General features: G+C 65.4%; 2 protein-coding genes across 2 annotated transcripts; both read left to right on the top strand.

Annotated features, from left to right (window-relative positions):
- The first annotated feature begins 4,828 nt into the window (after window positions 1-4,828).
- On the top strand, window positions 4,829-5,726 carry ID1 (inhibitor of DNA binding 1, HLH protein). The gene is made up of 2 exons (XM_032127140.1): window positions 4,829-5,195; window positions 5,399-5,726. The coding sequence occupies exons 1-2, from the start codon at window positions 4,875-4,877 to the stop codon at window positions 5,438-5,440; spliced, it is 363 nt and encodes a 120-aa protein (XP_031983031.1). The 5' UTR covers window positions 4,829-4,874; the 3' UTR covers window positions 5,441-5,726.
- A 1,719-nt stretch (window positions 5,727-7,445) lies between these two features.
- Window positions 7,446-12,889, top strand: LOC116452290 (bactericidal permeability-increasing protein-like). The gene is made up of 16 exons (XM_032126581.1): window positions 7,446-7,833; window positions 8,881-9,024; window positions 9,256-9,370; window positions 9,456-9,584; window positions 9,668-9,823; window positions 9,955-10,018; window positions 10,127-10,187; window positions 10,431-10,522; window positions 10,608-10,841; window positions 10,947-11,006; window positions 11,460-11,627; window positions 11,812-11,879; window positions 12,161-12,203; window positions 12,392-12,455; window positions 12,538-12,614; window positions 12,693-12,889. Exons 1-16 carry the CDS (start codon window positions 7,782-7,784, stop codon window positions 12,732-12,734), a joined length of 1,569 nt encoding a protein of 522 aa, XP_031982472.1. The 5' UTR covers window positions 7,446-7,781; the 3' UTR covers window positions 12,735-12,889.
- Window positions 12,890-13,254: the final 365 nt, after the last annotated feature.

Raw genomic sequence — 13,254 nt, 5'->3', positions numbered from 1 at the left:
CTGGGGTGCTCATCGAGCTGAGGCTAACCCTCCATGGCCTGGGGGAGAGGGAATGGGAGGGGTAGGGGTGGGTGACTCCAAACCCAGCCCTGGAGCAGGGTGAGGACAGCATGGATTGTCCCCCTTCCTTGCAGGGAGCCAGGCACCATGCTGCACCCCTTGGGGCTGGGATGGGCAGAGGATGCTGGTGCAGGCATGGGGGCTGGAGGGGCTGCAGGCAGGGGCAGCTCCAGCATCCACCTCGGCTTCCACTGGGACCAGCTGCCCTGTGTCCTGCAGCACTGGCAGTGTCCTCCCTACCCCTCCTGGGGGCCCACATGTGGAGGATCCTGCATCCCTCTGGCCATGCCCACTGCCAGAATAAATAGAAAGTGTTTGCTGGCTTGGCAGCTCCTCCACAAAAGCCGTATTGAACCATTATTCCCTGCGCCGGCTGCGAGCACTAAAAGTGGCGCCTCGCGTTCTGCCATCTAATGACCCTTCGCAGGCTCCTACAGATGTTTTCTATGACTTACAGCTCCTTTTCCAACAGCCCTGTCCGCAAAAACAAGAGGGGCCACTTTAATTCCAATTAAATACCTCCAGCTAAGCAAACAGTGTGCAGCAGGGTCTGGGTACAGCACGGCCGCCAGGCCCAGCCCACCGAGTCGCTGAGTCTAGACTCCAGATGTGATTTCACCAGCCTCCAGTGTTCCGTGGAAAAGGACTCTGGCTCTGCCATGGGGTGCAGGACCCTACCCTGAGTCAGGACCCCACTCCCCACCCTGGTGTGTCCCTTGGTGTGGGGCTGGCACCACATCTTGGGAGGCTCTGCATCCTCCCTGGCTTCGGGTGGCAGGAGCTGCATCCCTACGCAGCCTCCAGAGGCCCCAAAAGTGCAGGAGCAGGCTGGGGGGTGCACAGGGTACCCCCCGTGCCAGCATCACCCTCCTGTCTCCCTGCTGCCCCGCAGAGCTCAGCGCAGCTCGTGCCTGCTGTAGGTGTGGTGGAAGCGTGGCGGGGAGCTTTCCCAGGGCTGCAGGGAGCGGAAGGCCTGGGAAGGGGAGAGCAGGGTCACCCCTCACCCTGCCTGGCTGATAAGCCAGGGCTGGCCAGGAGGAAGGAAGTGTGTTGGGCCCTGCAAGGAGCCGCCAGTGGAGCCAGCACTTCAGCGCTCCCCGGTTTGCTCGCCTGCTGCACCTGGGCCTGTGGCACCTCCGGTCCCGCCAGGGCCGAGGCCACACGGCTCCACTGTGTCTGGACCGCTGCTGGGCCACCTTCCCCTCTCCACAGGGTCCCTCCGGCTCCGTGGGGGCTGCGGAAACATGGATGTGCCGACTCCGGCAGGAAACCTCCGTCCACTTAACTGCGCCCAGCTAGGGCAGGGGCCAGAGCTGCCTGTTCTGCTGCCAGCAAATGTGGGGTTTGGGATGATCCTCACTCACCCATGGCACCTCAGGGCAGTGGTGTAGAGGCCCGTTGGCCAGGGGAGCTCCTGGGCATACGCCCCTTGTGCCAAACTCTCAGCAGGAATTTTAGTGGGGTGGGATGAGCTGAACTGGGGGTGCCCAGGGTACAAACGCCAGGCAAGGGGAGGGTGGTTTCATGTTTGGGGAGTGCTGGTGCCTGGAGTGAGGTGGGACACACCACACACCAGGGCTGCTTGTCTCTAGAGCCCTGTGGAGCCTCCTCACTGCAGCAGGGGTGCAGCTAGGTGATGATGGGTGATGGGTGCTGCAGTTGCACTTCATGCTCCACCACGCAGGGCAGGGCATGCTTTGCTGTGATGGTGGGTGCTGGTGCTGAGAGCCGGGGTCCCGTGTGATGATGGGTACTGGCAGTGGCGCCCGGCCGGCGGCTGCGAGCAGGGAAAGGAAGCAGCCCAAGGCAGCCCCAGCCCCGGCCGGCCGGCGAGGAGGGGCAGGAAGCTGGAATAAATCCCAGGAAGGGCTGCCTGGCTCCAGCTGGTCTGGGCTGCAGCGGATGGAGCTGGGAACGGGAAGGGAGAAGGCGGGAGGGGAATGCGCAGGGGCTTTCTCAGGCCTCGGCCCCGCTCCAGCTGTGCCGGCGGCCCCGGCACATCTGCAACCCTGGCTCAGCACTGTCATGCGGACATGGGGGGGTGGAGGCTCTGTGCAGCCTCAGGGCTGACCTGCGGATGGCACCGGGAGAGGGGATCTGGATGGAGCCCAACCCCAGCCAGGGCAGGAGCAGCCCAAGTTTGGGGGTCCTGATCACTGGTGGGGGCCCAGCCTGACCTGCGGCGTCTTGTGCCGCCTTCCAGCCCTGCATGCCGGAGTGCGGGGCTGGGTGCTGCCGGTTCTGGAGTGACGGCCGTACCCCGTCCCCCCATCACAGCAGCACAGGCAGCCCCGCGGCCCCTCGGCGGCCTGGCGCGGCCGTGCCCTGTGTGGTCCCGGCGGGGCGGGGGCGGCCGGGGGCTTTGATGTGCTCGGCTGCCGGGCAACCCCTGCTCAGCGCAAAGCAGCCGCCCCCCGGCTGCCCCCCCGGCCGGGCTGAGCCCCGCCAGCACCATATGGCCGAGGCTGCTGTTACCGCGCCGCGCGCCCCGTTCCCAGAATTGAGATGGAAATGAAGCTCTGTGTTCTGCCGGACAACACTGCTGCGCCGGCCGGCACGCCGTGCCAGGCCAGGACCCCGAGGCCAGCTGTGGCCAAGGCAGTGTCCCGGTGCCACACTGGCAGCCCTGACCCCAGCACCCCATCCCCAGCACTCCAACGTGCAGAGGGATGGGGTGAGAGTGTCCTGCTCTCGGGGGCATCCCATGGGCTGGGGCAATCGGAGTGGCTGTGCTAGGGCGGCTGTGCCACCTGTGCCATGACACCCACCACGGCCACGCAATCCGTCCCCGTCCCCACGCCGCCCGGGGTGGCCGGTGGCAGGGGCGCGGGGTCCGGATCGTCCTGGCATTGTTGGCGGCGCAGCTGGCGGTGGCGGCGGCCGGCCGGCGGCCCTGAAAGACATTCCTGTGCACAATGTCCCCGGCCTCCCGCCGCGGCCCGGCCACTGCCGCCAGATGGGGGCTAATTAGCAGCTTTGAGAGCCGCGGTGGGAACCGGGCAGCACCGGGCCCTCCGCCGAGCCCTGAATGGAGGGGGCGACCCCAGCGCCGTGCCCACCCTGGGAACCACCACCGCACCGGGCTGGGGGACACAGGGAGGAGGGACAGAGGGAGGGACGGGGGGGACAGAGGGATCCAGTTCCCCCCGGCCAGGCTGGCAGGGTTGGAGTTCATCCATGCTCTCCAGGATTGCTGCCCCCCCTCAGAAGAGGAAGAAGAGGGGAGGCCTTTGGCTGCCTGCATGCTTGGGGACGTGCAGCAGGGTCTGGCCCCCCAGCCCAATCCCATAAAGGGCGGGGAGAGCTGCGCTGGCACTTGGGCACACGTGTTGGTGTGCAAGGCAGGATGTATGTGTGCATGAGAATGTACGCGTGTGTGTGTATACCTGTGTGTGCATCCATCCACGTGTGCCTCTGTTGTGTGCGCGTACTTGTGGCTGCGTTTGTGCTCCACAGGTTTGTGTACGTGCGTGAATTCTCCTATGCACACGTTTGGGTGTGTCCCACACGCATCTGCGTGTGCAAGCACGTCCATGTCCCTGCCTTTGTGTGCACACTCACACCCACCCTGCGTGTCTGTCGGTACGCACACCGCGTGTCAGTGTACACGCACCCGGGAGTGTCTGAGGCTGCAGCTTTGCCTGCTCCCTCCCTTCCCTCACCATTTCGTGCTGCTCGGGGTATGCCGGGGTCTCGCTCGGGGGCCCTCCCGGGGCGCTGCCTGCCCTCCCCGCAGGTGCGGGGTAATTAGCAGTAACGCTAATTACAGCCCGGACCAGAAACCCTTCGGGGCAAGGATCGGCTGTCTCGCACGGCGGCGGGACCTCCGCCGGTTTCCCCCGCGGCAGGACCGTGCTCGCAGCCCACTCTCCGCGCCGCCCCACGCACCCAGCACTCGACCCCTCTGCCCGCCCCTCGAGTGGACCCGAACCTGGCGACCCCGGCCCCGGCAGCCGCCACCGAGCAGCTCTGCGGAGGTTTGAGCTCCGGGGAACGGGGAACACGGAACTTGGGGCGGGGGGCTCGGCGCACGGGCTGCTCCCTGTGGGGATGCCCGTGTGCCTGTGCCCCCGTGGTGCGCCGGTGCCCCCGTGAGGGTGCAGATGTCCCCCTGGGGGTCCCTGTGCCTCCTGTAAGGTCCCGGTGGCCCCCGTATCCACGTGAGGATGTCGGTGTCCCCGTGGGAGTGCCGGTGTCCCCGCGGGGGTCGCGCTGTCTCTGTGGGGGTCCCGGTGCCCCCCGTAGGGGCTGCAGGTGTGTGTCCCCCGCCCCGCCCCCGTCGCCATGGGCACCGCCCGCCTGGCGCCGCGCTGACAGCGCGCGGCGTTTTATGAATGGGTGACGTCACGGCCCTGGCGTCTCACGGTCTGAGCCGTGGCGGAGGCGGGAGGGGCGCGGGGAGTGCGGGGGGGCCCGAGCGCCCGGAGGGGCACCGGGGGCCTGAGGGGGCAAGGGGCGAGCGGGGCTGCGGGGAGCCCGACACCGGGAGCCCGAGGGGCGAGCACCCGCGTTAATGGCGGGGCAGGGTGGGTGCTCCGCACCCCTGTAGCCTGCGCCGCGCCGGTGTCCCCGCATCGCAGCCCAGGCCCGTCACGGCTCTCTCCTCGCCATTGCCCCTTTAAGACGCTGCCCTTCGGGGCGCATGAATGGAGCAGGCGGGGCCGTGCCCGCCCCTCCCGCGCTGCCGTTGGCCGGGGCTGCCCCGCGGCCCCGCCCGTCCGTGGCCGCCGCTCTATAAGTGGCGCGGCGGGGAGCGCGCTCCTTGTCCGCCCGCAGCGTGCCCGTTTTGTCCGTCGCGCTCGCAGCCCCTCGCCATGAAGGTCGCCGCTGTCGCCTCTTCGCCGCTGCCCGCGGGCGCCGGCGGCCCGCTGAAGGCGGTGCGGCCAGGGGAGGCCGCCCGCTGCGGGCCGGGCCCTGGGGTGTCCCCGGGGGCGGCCGAGCAGGCAGCCGCCGCGTTGCTGTACGATATGAAGGGCTGCTACTCGCGGCTACGGGCACTGGTGCCGACGCTGCCGCGGCACCGGCGAGTCTCCAAGGTGGAGCTGCTGCAGCACGTTATCGACTACATCTGGGACCTGCAGCTGGAGCTGCAGTGCGGCTCCCCCCGCCCCGCTGCCGCTGGGGACTCCCCCGAGGTGAGTGCGGACCCCACGGCACCGGCTCAGACCCGCGCTCCTGACGGGCAGCACCGGCGTTCCCTAGAATCTCCTTCCCCCGATCTGCACCGCGCCCTCTCCTTCCCGGGGATGTCCCTTCCTCTTGCCCCCTTTCCGTCCCCGTCCTCTCCGGCACCCTCCTGGCAAGTCTTGACCGGCCGTTTCGTGTCCCTTTCCCGCAGGCTCCGTGCATTCCCGCTGCTGATCGGATCCTCTGCCGCTGAGACCTCTCTGGACCCTCCACGGACGTCATTCCCGGGATTCCGATCCCATCACGGACATCGTCCCCAGGACCCCGGCCCTGAGTACCGCGGCTCACCTGCATCCCTGGCTCCCCGGCGGGGCTGCCCTGGGGGTCCCCCGCAGCCTGGGCAGGAGGTGCTGTGGGCCGTATCCTTCCTTCTCAGATTGCTGAGAGCATTCCCCGTATTGTATATTACAATGATGCTGGAGAATATTGTTCTACAATAGCTGGAGTTTTGTTATTAAACAAGCCCTTTTCTTTCTGCCCCACGTGCCTTTTCTTCCTGCCCCTCACACCCCTTCCCCCGGGTTTTGGGCGTGTTTAGCCCCGGGGATATGTGTCCCGTCAAACGGGGGAGAGCTTGTGCAGACCACTGTGGGCTGGGTGGGTGTGCGGGGGGAAACAGGGTCTGGGACCCTGTGGTGGTGCTGGGGAGGGGGTCTCTCACAGCCTGGTCCTAATTCCCCCTGTGTCCCAGCATTGCCCCTGCAGAGCCTCTCCCAGTGGTTCCTGGTGTCCATATCTCACTCCCTCCTTCACTCCGTGGGCTCACATGTGGGGGTGTTGAGGGGCAGACACAGGAGGAAAGATTGTTTGCACCCCGTGGTGTGTGGTGGGATAATGCAGCAGCACTGGGATGTATCTTCCCTTGATCAGCACCTTGATGGGCTGATGGCACAGAGGGGACAGTGCTATGAGCGGGGTGTGGGGCTCTGTGCCCAGATGGGAGTGTGGTTTCCCCATCTCCCTGGACAGTGGTGTGTTTGCAGCCTGGGATTGCCTTCACTCCCCTTCCCAGCTGGGCCACTTGCACCCAGCAGCCTTCCCGAGGCTCCCACAGTTGTTGCTGTGTCAGGACTGGGGAATTGCAGGGGTGATGCTGCAGGGATCGGTCCCTTTACAGGGGAGAGCAGATGCAAGTCCTGAGGTGCTTCTCTCTGTGGCCCCGCCCCTGTGGTTCCTGCTCTTCCTGGTGCAACCCCTGCCTGTGGGGACAGAGAACCTCTTGGGACAAGGAAATTGCATCAGAGGTTGTGCAACCCCGAGGGCTGGGGGTGCCCCGGGCAGCTGACCTGAGCTTCCCTGTGACTCACAAACACCCCAAGGACCACACAGCCTCCTGTTCCAGACCTGTTCAGACCTTCCTACGGGCCTGGCAGGGGAAAACTTGGGTGTCTGGAGGGGCTCTTGTTGCTCTAGTGGGACCCTTTAGACCCTGCAGCCAAGGGCTTTGGGGCTGGAAGGTGTTGACCAGCCCTGGGCACAGGTGTGTGCATGTGCAAGCCTCCGCACACCATTGTGTGCGTTTGCACGGTCACAGCTGCGAGTGTGTCCATGTGTGTCCGGGCCTGTCCGTGCCCACTCGTGCTTTCCCAGCCCAGCAGATCCCCTGGCAGGGCCTGTGTAGGGGACAGGTGACTTGGGGCATCAAGACACTGCCTCGCCTGTCCACCCTTGTCCTGCCTGTGACATAACAGCAGGGGCCACGTGGCGGGGCCGGGGGCTCTGGGTCTCTGTGGCTGAACTTTTCCCTCATTGATGGGTCTCCTCCATCACTCCCCAGGTCCTCTATCACCCCCATCCGTGTCCCCTCCATCGCCCGCCTCCCTCCCAGTCCCGTAGCGCGGCGCGGACGGGGCTGTGGGTCCCTCTCCCGGTGCCCGCTCGCACTGCACGGCCCGGGCCGGCCTCCTGGAGTAGCCCGGAAGGTCCCGGGACTGGGGGCTCTGCTGGGGCCGGCACAGGAGGCGCTGGGGCTCTTCCCGTGCCGCGTTCCCAGGTGCCGTCCTTACCTGTTCATTGCCGCTTGATGTGGAAGCTCCAGCTGGAGCTGTGGGGAGAGGGGCTCCGTGTGTGACCATGTCTGTCCCCACGTCTCTGCCTGACCCCTGTCCAAGCCCTGTGTGCCCCGCGACCGAGCCCTCGCGATGCAGCCCTGGCCGTCACCGCCTCCTCAGAGGACGCGGGGTGGCCACGACCGGGTTCCTGGCACAGGAGAGCTGGGGAAGGGGCTGACGGAGCCAGTCCAGGCTTGCAGCGGGGCTGGCAGGGCTGAGCCGCCTGCACGTGTCGGGATGCCGGATGCGGCAGCACCAGGATGCACCGGAGAGCCCCAGGGAGCGCCCAGCCCGCGGGCACCTGCGCCCCAACCGGTCCCTCGGTGTTTTCATGGGACCTGATTCATCCCGGAAGGGATTAGGGACGGGGGAAATAGGTGACGTTGTGGTCTGACCAAGACCCGGGATGGACACTGGCGTCAGAGCTGGTCCCTGGTGTTCGCTGCCACGTACGGTCCCAGGGACACGGAGGAGCTGGAACCCATGGCAGGACCTGCGGCCCCCGCGGTGTGGGGCACCGCACCCGCCTGTCACGGTGAGTGCTGGTGCAGGGCGGAGGCACCCTGGGATAGCGGGGCTGGGGGTCAGGGTCAGTGCTGGCCTTTGGGTCACTGCTGGGGGCTCTGGCCACCACTGCAGTCATGGCTGGTGGCACTGGGGGTCCCAGGCCAGTGGGTAGCTGCTCTCAAGGGCTCCGTAAGTTACATTATGTGGGGCTGTGGTCCCTCTGGTGAGGTTGCCCGTGGGCTCTATTTGCCTCCGTGGTGCTGGGATGAGGCCCTGCCTATCCTAAAGGTACCTCTGGGTCTGCCAGGCTGGATCCAGGAGGGCAGCTGGACCCCTGTCCCATAGCCCATGGCACTGGAGGGGCTCACCCTGGCTGGGGGATAGTCCCACCGATGGCGGGTTTGGCAGTGCAAATCCCGACAGCCGGGATTTTTTGGCGGGGGTTGCACAATTCTGCTCTCACTCTGACTGTCCCAATATTTTCACCACTTCCCTGGGAGCTGCCTCCGCACCCCAGACACCCTGACCCCACTGAAATTTAGATAACCCTACACAGGGTTCCCAGAGCCCTTCCCTAAGTGGGAACAGCTGCTGTTCCCTGTCGCAAATGGGTTGAGCCGTGTTAGCCCTGGCAGAGTCCCTCTACCCCAGGACCAGCTCATTGTGTCCCCCACTGCTCCACTGCTCCCAGGCAGGGCACAGCTGAAGCTCTTTGTGACCTTGGCCTGGCCGGGTCTCTGTGTGTCCCCACATGCTGGTCCTGTGCCCCTGTGGGGAGCCCTGGCTGGTATCCCTGGCTTGCATGCACCCCCACGGTGGGGGGCTGGCAGGGGGTGGCGTGGGACCCTGCATTCCCCCGCTCCCACGAGTGCGGAACAATGGGGGACCCGGCTTCCCCTTTGAGTCATGTGTTGGGCAAGGCTGGGCTTTCAGTGGCCGGAGCACTGTGGTGTCCCCATGTGTGCTGATGTCACCCGGGGCTCCCTGTCCCCAATATAAGTCCTGGCTGTGCTGGTGCACAGGGAGGGGGTCTCTACACCAGCTGCGCGTCCCCCAGACATGTCCTCTGCTCCAGCCTCCAGGTACCAGGACCAGCCTCGAGGTACTGTGTGGCTCTGCCTCCTGCTCCTGCTGCCCGTCTGTGTCTCTGCCGCCATCACCAGCCCCAGCACCAATCCTGGCATCAAGGCCTGGCTGACCCAGAGGACACTGGAGTTCGGTGAATCTATGCTCCTGACTAGGCAGGGGTGGGGGGGACCAGTGGGGGATGATGCCCAGACTGCTAAGGATGGGGAGTGGAGGGGACCAGTGGGCACCCCCAGGAATGATGCCAAGTCTGCCAGGAATGGGGGATGGAAGGACCATCCTGGACCTGGCTGCTCACTCCCCTAACGCCCCAGGTACCCTATTCCCTTCCTTGGTGTCACCTCAAATTCCCACTTTGCCCCAGGCCGGCGCTTTGGGCTGGAGCTGCTCCAGTCAATGCTGCAGAAGGAGCACGAACTGAACCTGACGGGTTCCTACAACACCCCGCTCCTGGGGACTCTCACCTACGCTGTGCCACGGTAAGAGCCACCTGTGGGGTCCCTGTCCCTGTCCCCATCCCTGTCCCAGCCACAGCCGCGAGTACAACTTGCCTGTGTTGTGCAGGATTCACATCCATGAACTGCAGATGAATGAATCCTCACTGGACTTTGCCGAGGATGTGGGGGTGAGGCTGACGGTGCAGCGCGCCCGGATCCAGCTCAGCGCCGACTGGGCAGCCCAGATGGGCGCTGTGTGAGTCCTCATGGGGACAGGGACAGGGACTCAGGGCGGCTCAATGTCACCGCTGTCCCTGTGCTCATCCACTCTGTCCCCAGCCAGGACAGCGGCTCTGTGGAGCTCCGCATGCAGGACCTGGCCATGGCAGCGGTGTTGGGCGTGAGTGAGGATGGCAGCGGCCACCCCACGGTTTGGACCAGTGGCTGTTACACCCAGGGCACCGACCTGCACATGGAGTTTCACCGCGGATACAGGTGATGCCAAGGCCCCTGCTTGGTCCTGTCCCTGGCATGCAAGGATTACTGGTGCCCCAGCCAGAGTGGTGGGCTGGGGGAGGCTGGGTGGGTGCTGTGAGGTGATCTGAACACCCCACTCTGCCCCACAGCTGGCTCTACAACCTGCTGGCACCACTGCTCCAAAGAACCCTGCGGCAGCAGCTCAACAAGCAGGTGGGTGCTTGGCCCCTGTGCCCTGGGGTGTCCCTGTCCCCCCCCACAGCCCAGTGAGGCTTGGAGACCCTCATCCCTTGGCTTGCTGACACCCTGCTCTGCTTCCAGTTCTGCCTTGCGCTCCACAGAGGCGTTGACAGGCTGGATGCTGTCCTGAAGCACATGAAAGGTGGGTGAGGGGGCCCCAGGACTGGGGAAGGGCAGGGTGGTACTGGGGGGCTGTGGACAGGACTGGTGCCCAGCACGGTCTGCAAGACCCCACTGTGGGGCCAGATCCTGACAGAGCCCGGCTGTGGGAGGGGCTGGAGAAGCAAGGACCGGACGGTGATGCTGCAGGGAAGCTCCACCCCATCGGGCAGCCTGCGTCTGCCTGGTGGTCTGACTCCTCCTGACCACCCCTGTGTCCCTGCAGTGTCCACCCAGCTGGACACCTTTGCCGCCATCGACCACTCCCTGCTGGGACCGCCCACCATCACAGAGGAGTATGGGGACATTGCCCTCAAGGTAATGTCATCCTGGGTACCCCTGGGCCACATTTGGGAACAGGGGAGCCTGGCTGATCCTCATGTCCATCCATGCATCTGTGCAGGGAGAGATCTTCAGGGTGGGCACGTACCAGCAGAGACCCCCAGCACTGCCTGTAGCGCTGCCTGTGGCGTTACCCATGGCACTGCCCGTGGCTTTGCCCACTCCCCTGCCCAAGACACTGCCCATGGCACACGAGCCCATGCTGCTGTTGGCCGTCACCGAGTTCGTCGCCAACTCGGCCGCCTTCACGTACTTCACAGCCGGGGCCCTGCGCAGGAACATCTCCAGTGACAGGGTAGGGATGATGGAGGGCAGAGCTGTCCCCACTGGGGTCCCACTGGGGTGTCCCCGTGCTCACCCCTGCTCAGCCCCAGCACCCTGATCCCTCCCTCCCCTCCAGGTCCCGCGGCAGTTCCCGCTCCAGCTGAAGACCAAGAACATGGAGGTCTTCTCCCCCCAGGTGAGTGGGATGGGACACAGGGAGAAGGGGACATAGAAAGGACACGGAGTAGGACAGGATGCAGGTGGGATGGGACACAAGATGGGATTGCAGGAGGAACAGAAGATGTAATGGGATGCTGGAGGGTGGGACGCAGACATAAAATGATGCAGGAGGGATGGGATGGGGGATGGGGCGCAGGAGGGATGGAATGCAGGAGAGAAAGGTCGCAGGTGGGATGGGACATGGGATAACACTGAGGTCAAATGGGATGCATGAGGGACAGGACAGGGAATGGGGTGCAGTGGAAATGGGATGTGTTGAGGGCAGTATGGGATGCAGACAGAATAGGATACAGGCAGGACAAGGACACGGGCAGGGCAGTGATGGGCACATGGGACCTGGGCAATGGTGGGGATCAGATGGTGGCAGTGCCAGCATGGCTCTGTGCCATCCCTGCCCTGTCCCTCCCAGCTGCAGGAGCGCTATCCAGACCAGCCCATGGAGCTGCACCTCTGGGCCCGCCGGCAGCCCCTGCTCTCCTTCCGTCCTGATGCCCTGCACGGGACCCTCTTCAGCTCTGCCGAGGCCTTCGTGGTGCTGCCCAATGCCACCCGTGTCCCTGCCTTTCTGCTGAACATCGTGAGTGGCTGCTGCTGCCACGGCTCAGGGAGACAGGGGACCCCAAAGGGCTTGACTGGGGCTGGTGTGCCTGTCCTCCTGGCTGGGGCCATGCTGGGTGATACTGGGGGATACTGGGACCAGCTGGGTTGATGTGGGGTTGCAGGCACTGCCCTGGTCTCTCCAACATCTCTTCTTGCTGCAGGATGCCAACGTGACAGGGAAGCCGACAATCAGCAGGAACAGGCTCGCGGGCACTGTGAAACTGACAGGGTTAGTGCCCGACCCTGAGCTGGGTCTGAGCTCCCCTGGGACATACCTGCAGAGCTCCCCATTCCCCACCTCTGTCCATTTGCCTCTCTGAGTCCTGTATTGCTTGCTCAGACCCCATTCTGCCCCCGGTTCGTATTGTGTCAGCTGCCCTAGCAGTAGGTCCTCACCTGGACCGGCTCTGCTGGGGTCCTGGTCCCACCATGGAGCTCCTTCTGTCCCTACCCTGGGACGGGACAATTCCCATCCCTGTGCCTGGCTCTGACCTTGATCTTGTCCTCCAGGCTCCATGTGACACAGGTGGCATCAAACGTGGGCCCAGTGGAGGTGAGTGGCTGTGCCAGGGAAGCCAAGGGGAGCCTTGGATTCCACATCACCTTGGGAGCAGGGGCTGGGGGGAATCTGGGATGGTGTGGAGCCCATGCATGGCACGTCTGGCAGGGAGCTGAGCCCTGCCTGCACCATGGACCCCTCTGCCTGCTCTGTGCTGGGCTCAGACCCTACCTGTCCCACAGGTGAAACGTCTGGAGACCCTGCTGAAGTTTGGGCTGTGGCTTTTTGGGGTGCCCAAGGCAAACAGTAAGTGCTGTCCCCATCCTGTTCTCATCCCTTCACAGCTGCACCAGGGCCACCCGCTGCTATGACTTTTGTCTCCCCACAGAGTGGCTCAAGGCTGGCATCCCCCTGCCCCTCCCACATGGCCTCAGCCTGCTCAGACCTCAGCTCTCGCTGCAGCAGGTGGGTGCCACCACTGTCCCCTTACCCCAGGGTCCCCCATGTGCCCCATATCCCCCCTCTCACTCTGACTCCCTACAGGGCTTCGTGCTCATCACCACGGATCTGCAGTACGAGCCATGAGACCACCGGCCTCGTGGGAACCCAGCAGCCCCCCGCCAGCCGTGTCCCTGTCACCATCCCAATGCCATCGTGTCCCCGCGGCCGGCAGAGCCGCCCACTCCTGGGACCCGCAGACCCCCCACCCTCGGCAGGGATTAAAGCGGGAGCGTAGCTCAGCCCAGTCTGTTGTGAGGTGTCTTGGGGAGCCCCCTCAGCCGCGTCTCCCAGGAAGGATCCCATTCTCTTCTCCTCGACGAGGCATCGCTGTGTCCCCGGCTGCGAGGGGCTCTGGCTGTGCCGTGGGGTCCGTCCCGTGGGGGGGGGGGGGCTCAGGGCGGCTGGGGACGGGGCTAGTGGCCCTCGGGGACTGGGGTTCCCCCGAGTCCTCGCGGCTCTGTTGGTCATGGGGTCCCTCTGCTCCCGCTCCCCGCAGCTCCGCGGCCGCTTCTCGCGCTGCCCACGGGATGGTGCTCGTGTCCACGGGCTCCCGCCGCGTCCCGCCGGCCCATGGACCCGCCCGGGCCCGGCCGCTGTCCCCACG

Source organism: Corvus moneduloides, chromosome 17, assembly GCF_009650955.1.
Source record: "Corvus moneduloides isolate bCorMon1 chromosome 17, bCorMon1.pri, whole genome shotgun sequence".
NCBI classification, from domain to species: domain Eukaryota; kingdom Metazoa; phylum Chordata; class Aves; order Passeriformes; family Corvidae; genus Corvus; species Corvus moneduloides.
This window is presented reverse-complemented; position numbering and strand designations above follow the sequence as displayed.

Excerpts from the sequence above, each read along its gene's own strand:
- LOC116452290 (XM_032126581.1), top strand. The coding sequence starts at position 7,782 with ATGGCAGGACCTGCGGCCCCCGCGGTGTGGGGCACCGCACCCGCCTGT. Across the intron at positions 11,007-11,459 it reads TGGAGGTCTTCTCCCCCCAG|CTGCAGGAGCGCTATCCAGA; the intron begins GTGAGTGGGATG and ends TGTCCCTCCCAG. Across the intron at positions 11,628-11,811 it reads CTGCCTTTCTGCTGAACATC|GATGCCAACGTGACAGGGAA; the intron begins GTGAGTGGCTGC and ends TTCTTGCTGCAG.
- ID1 (XM_032127140.1), top strand. The coding sequence starts at position 4,875 with ATGAAGGTCGCCGCTGTCGCCTCTTCGCCGCTGCCCGCGGGCGCCGGC. Across the intron at positions 5,196-5,398 it reads CCGCTGGGGACTCCCCCGAG|GCTCCGTGCATTCCCGCTGC; the intron begins GTGAGTGCGGAC and ends CCTTTCCCGCAG.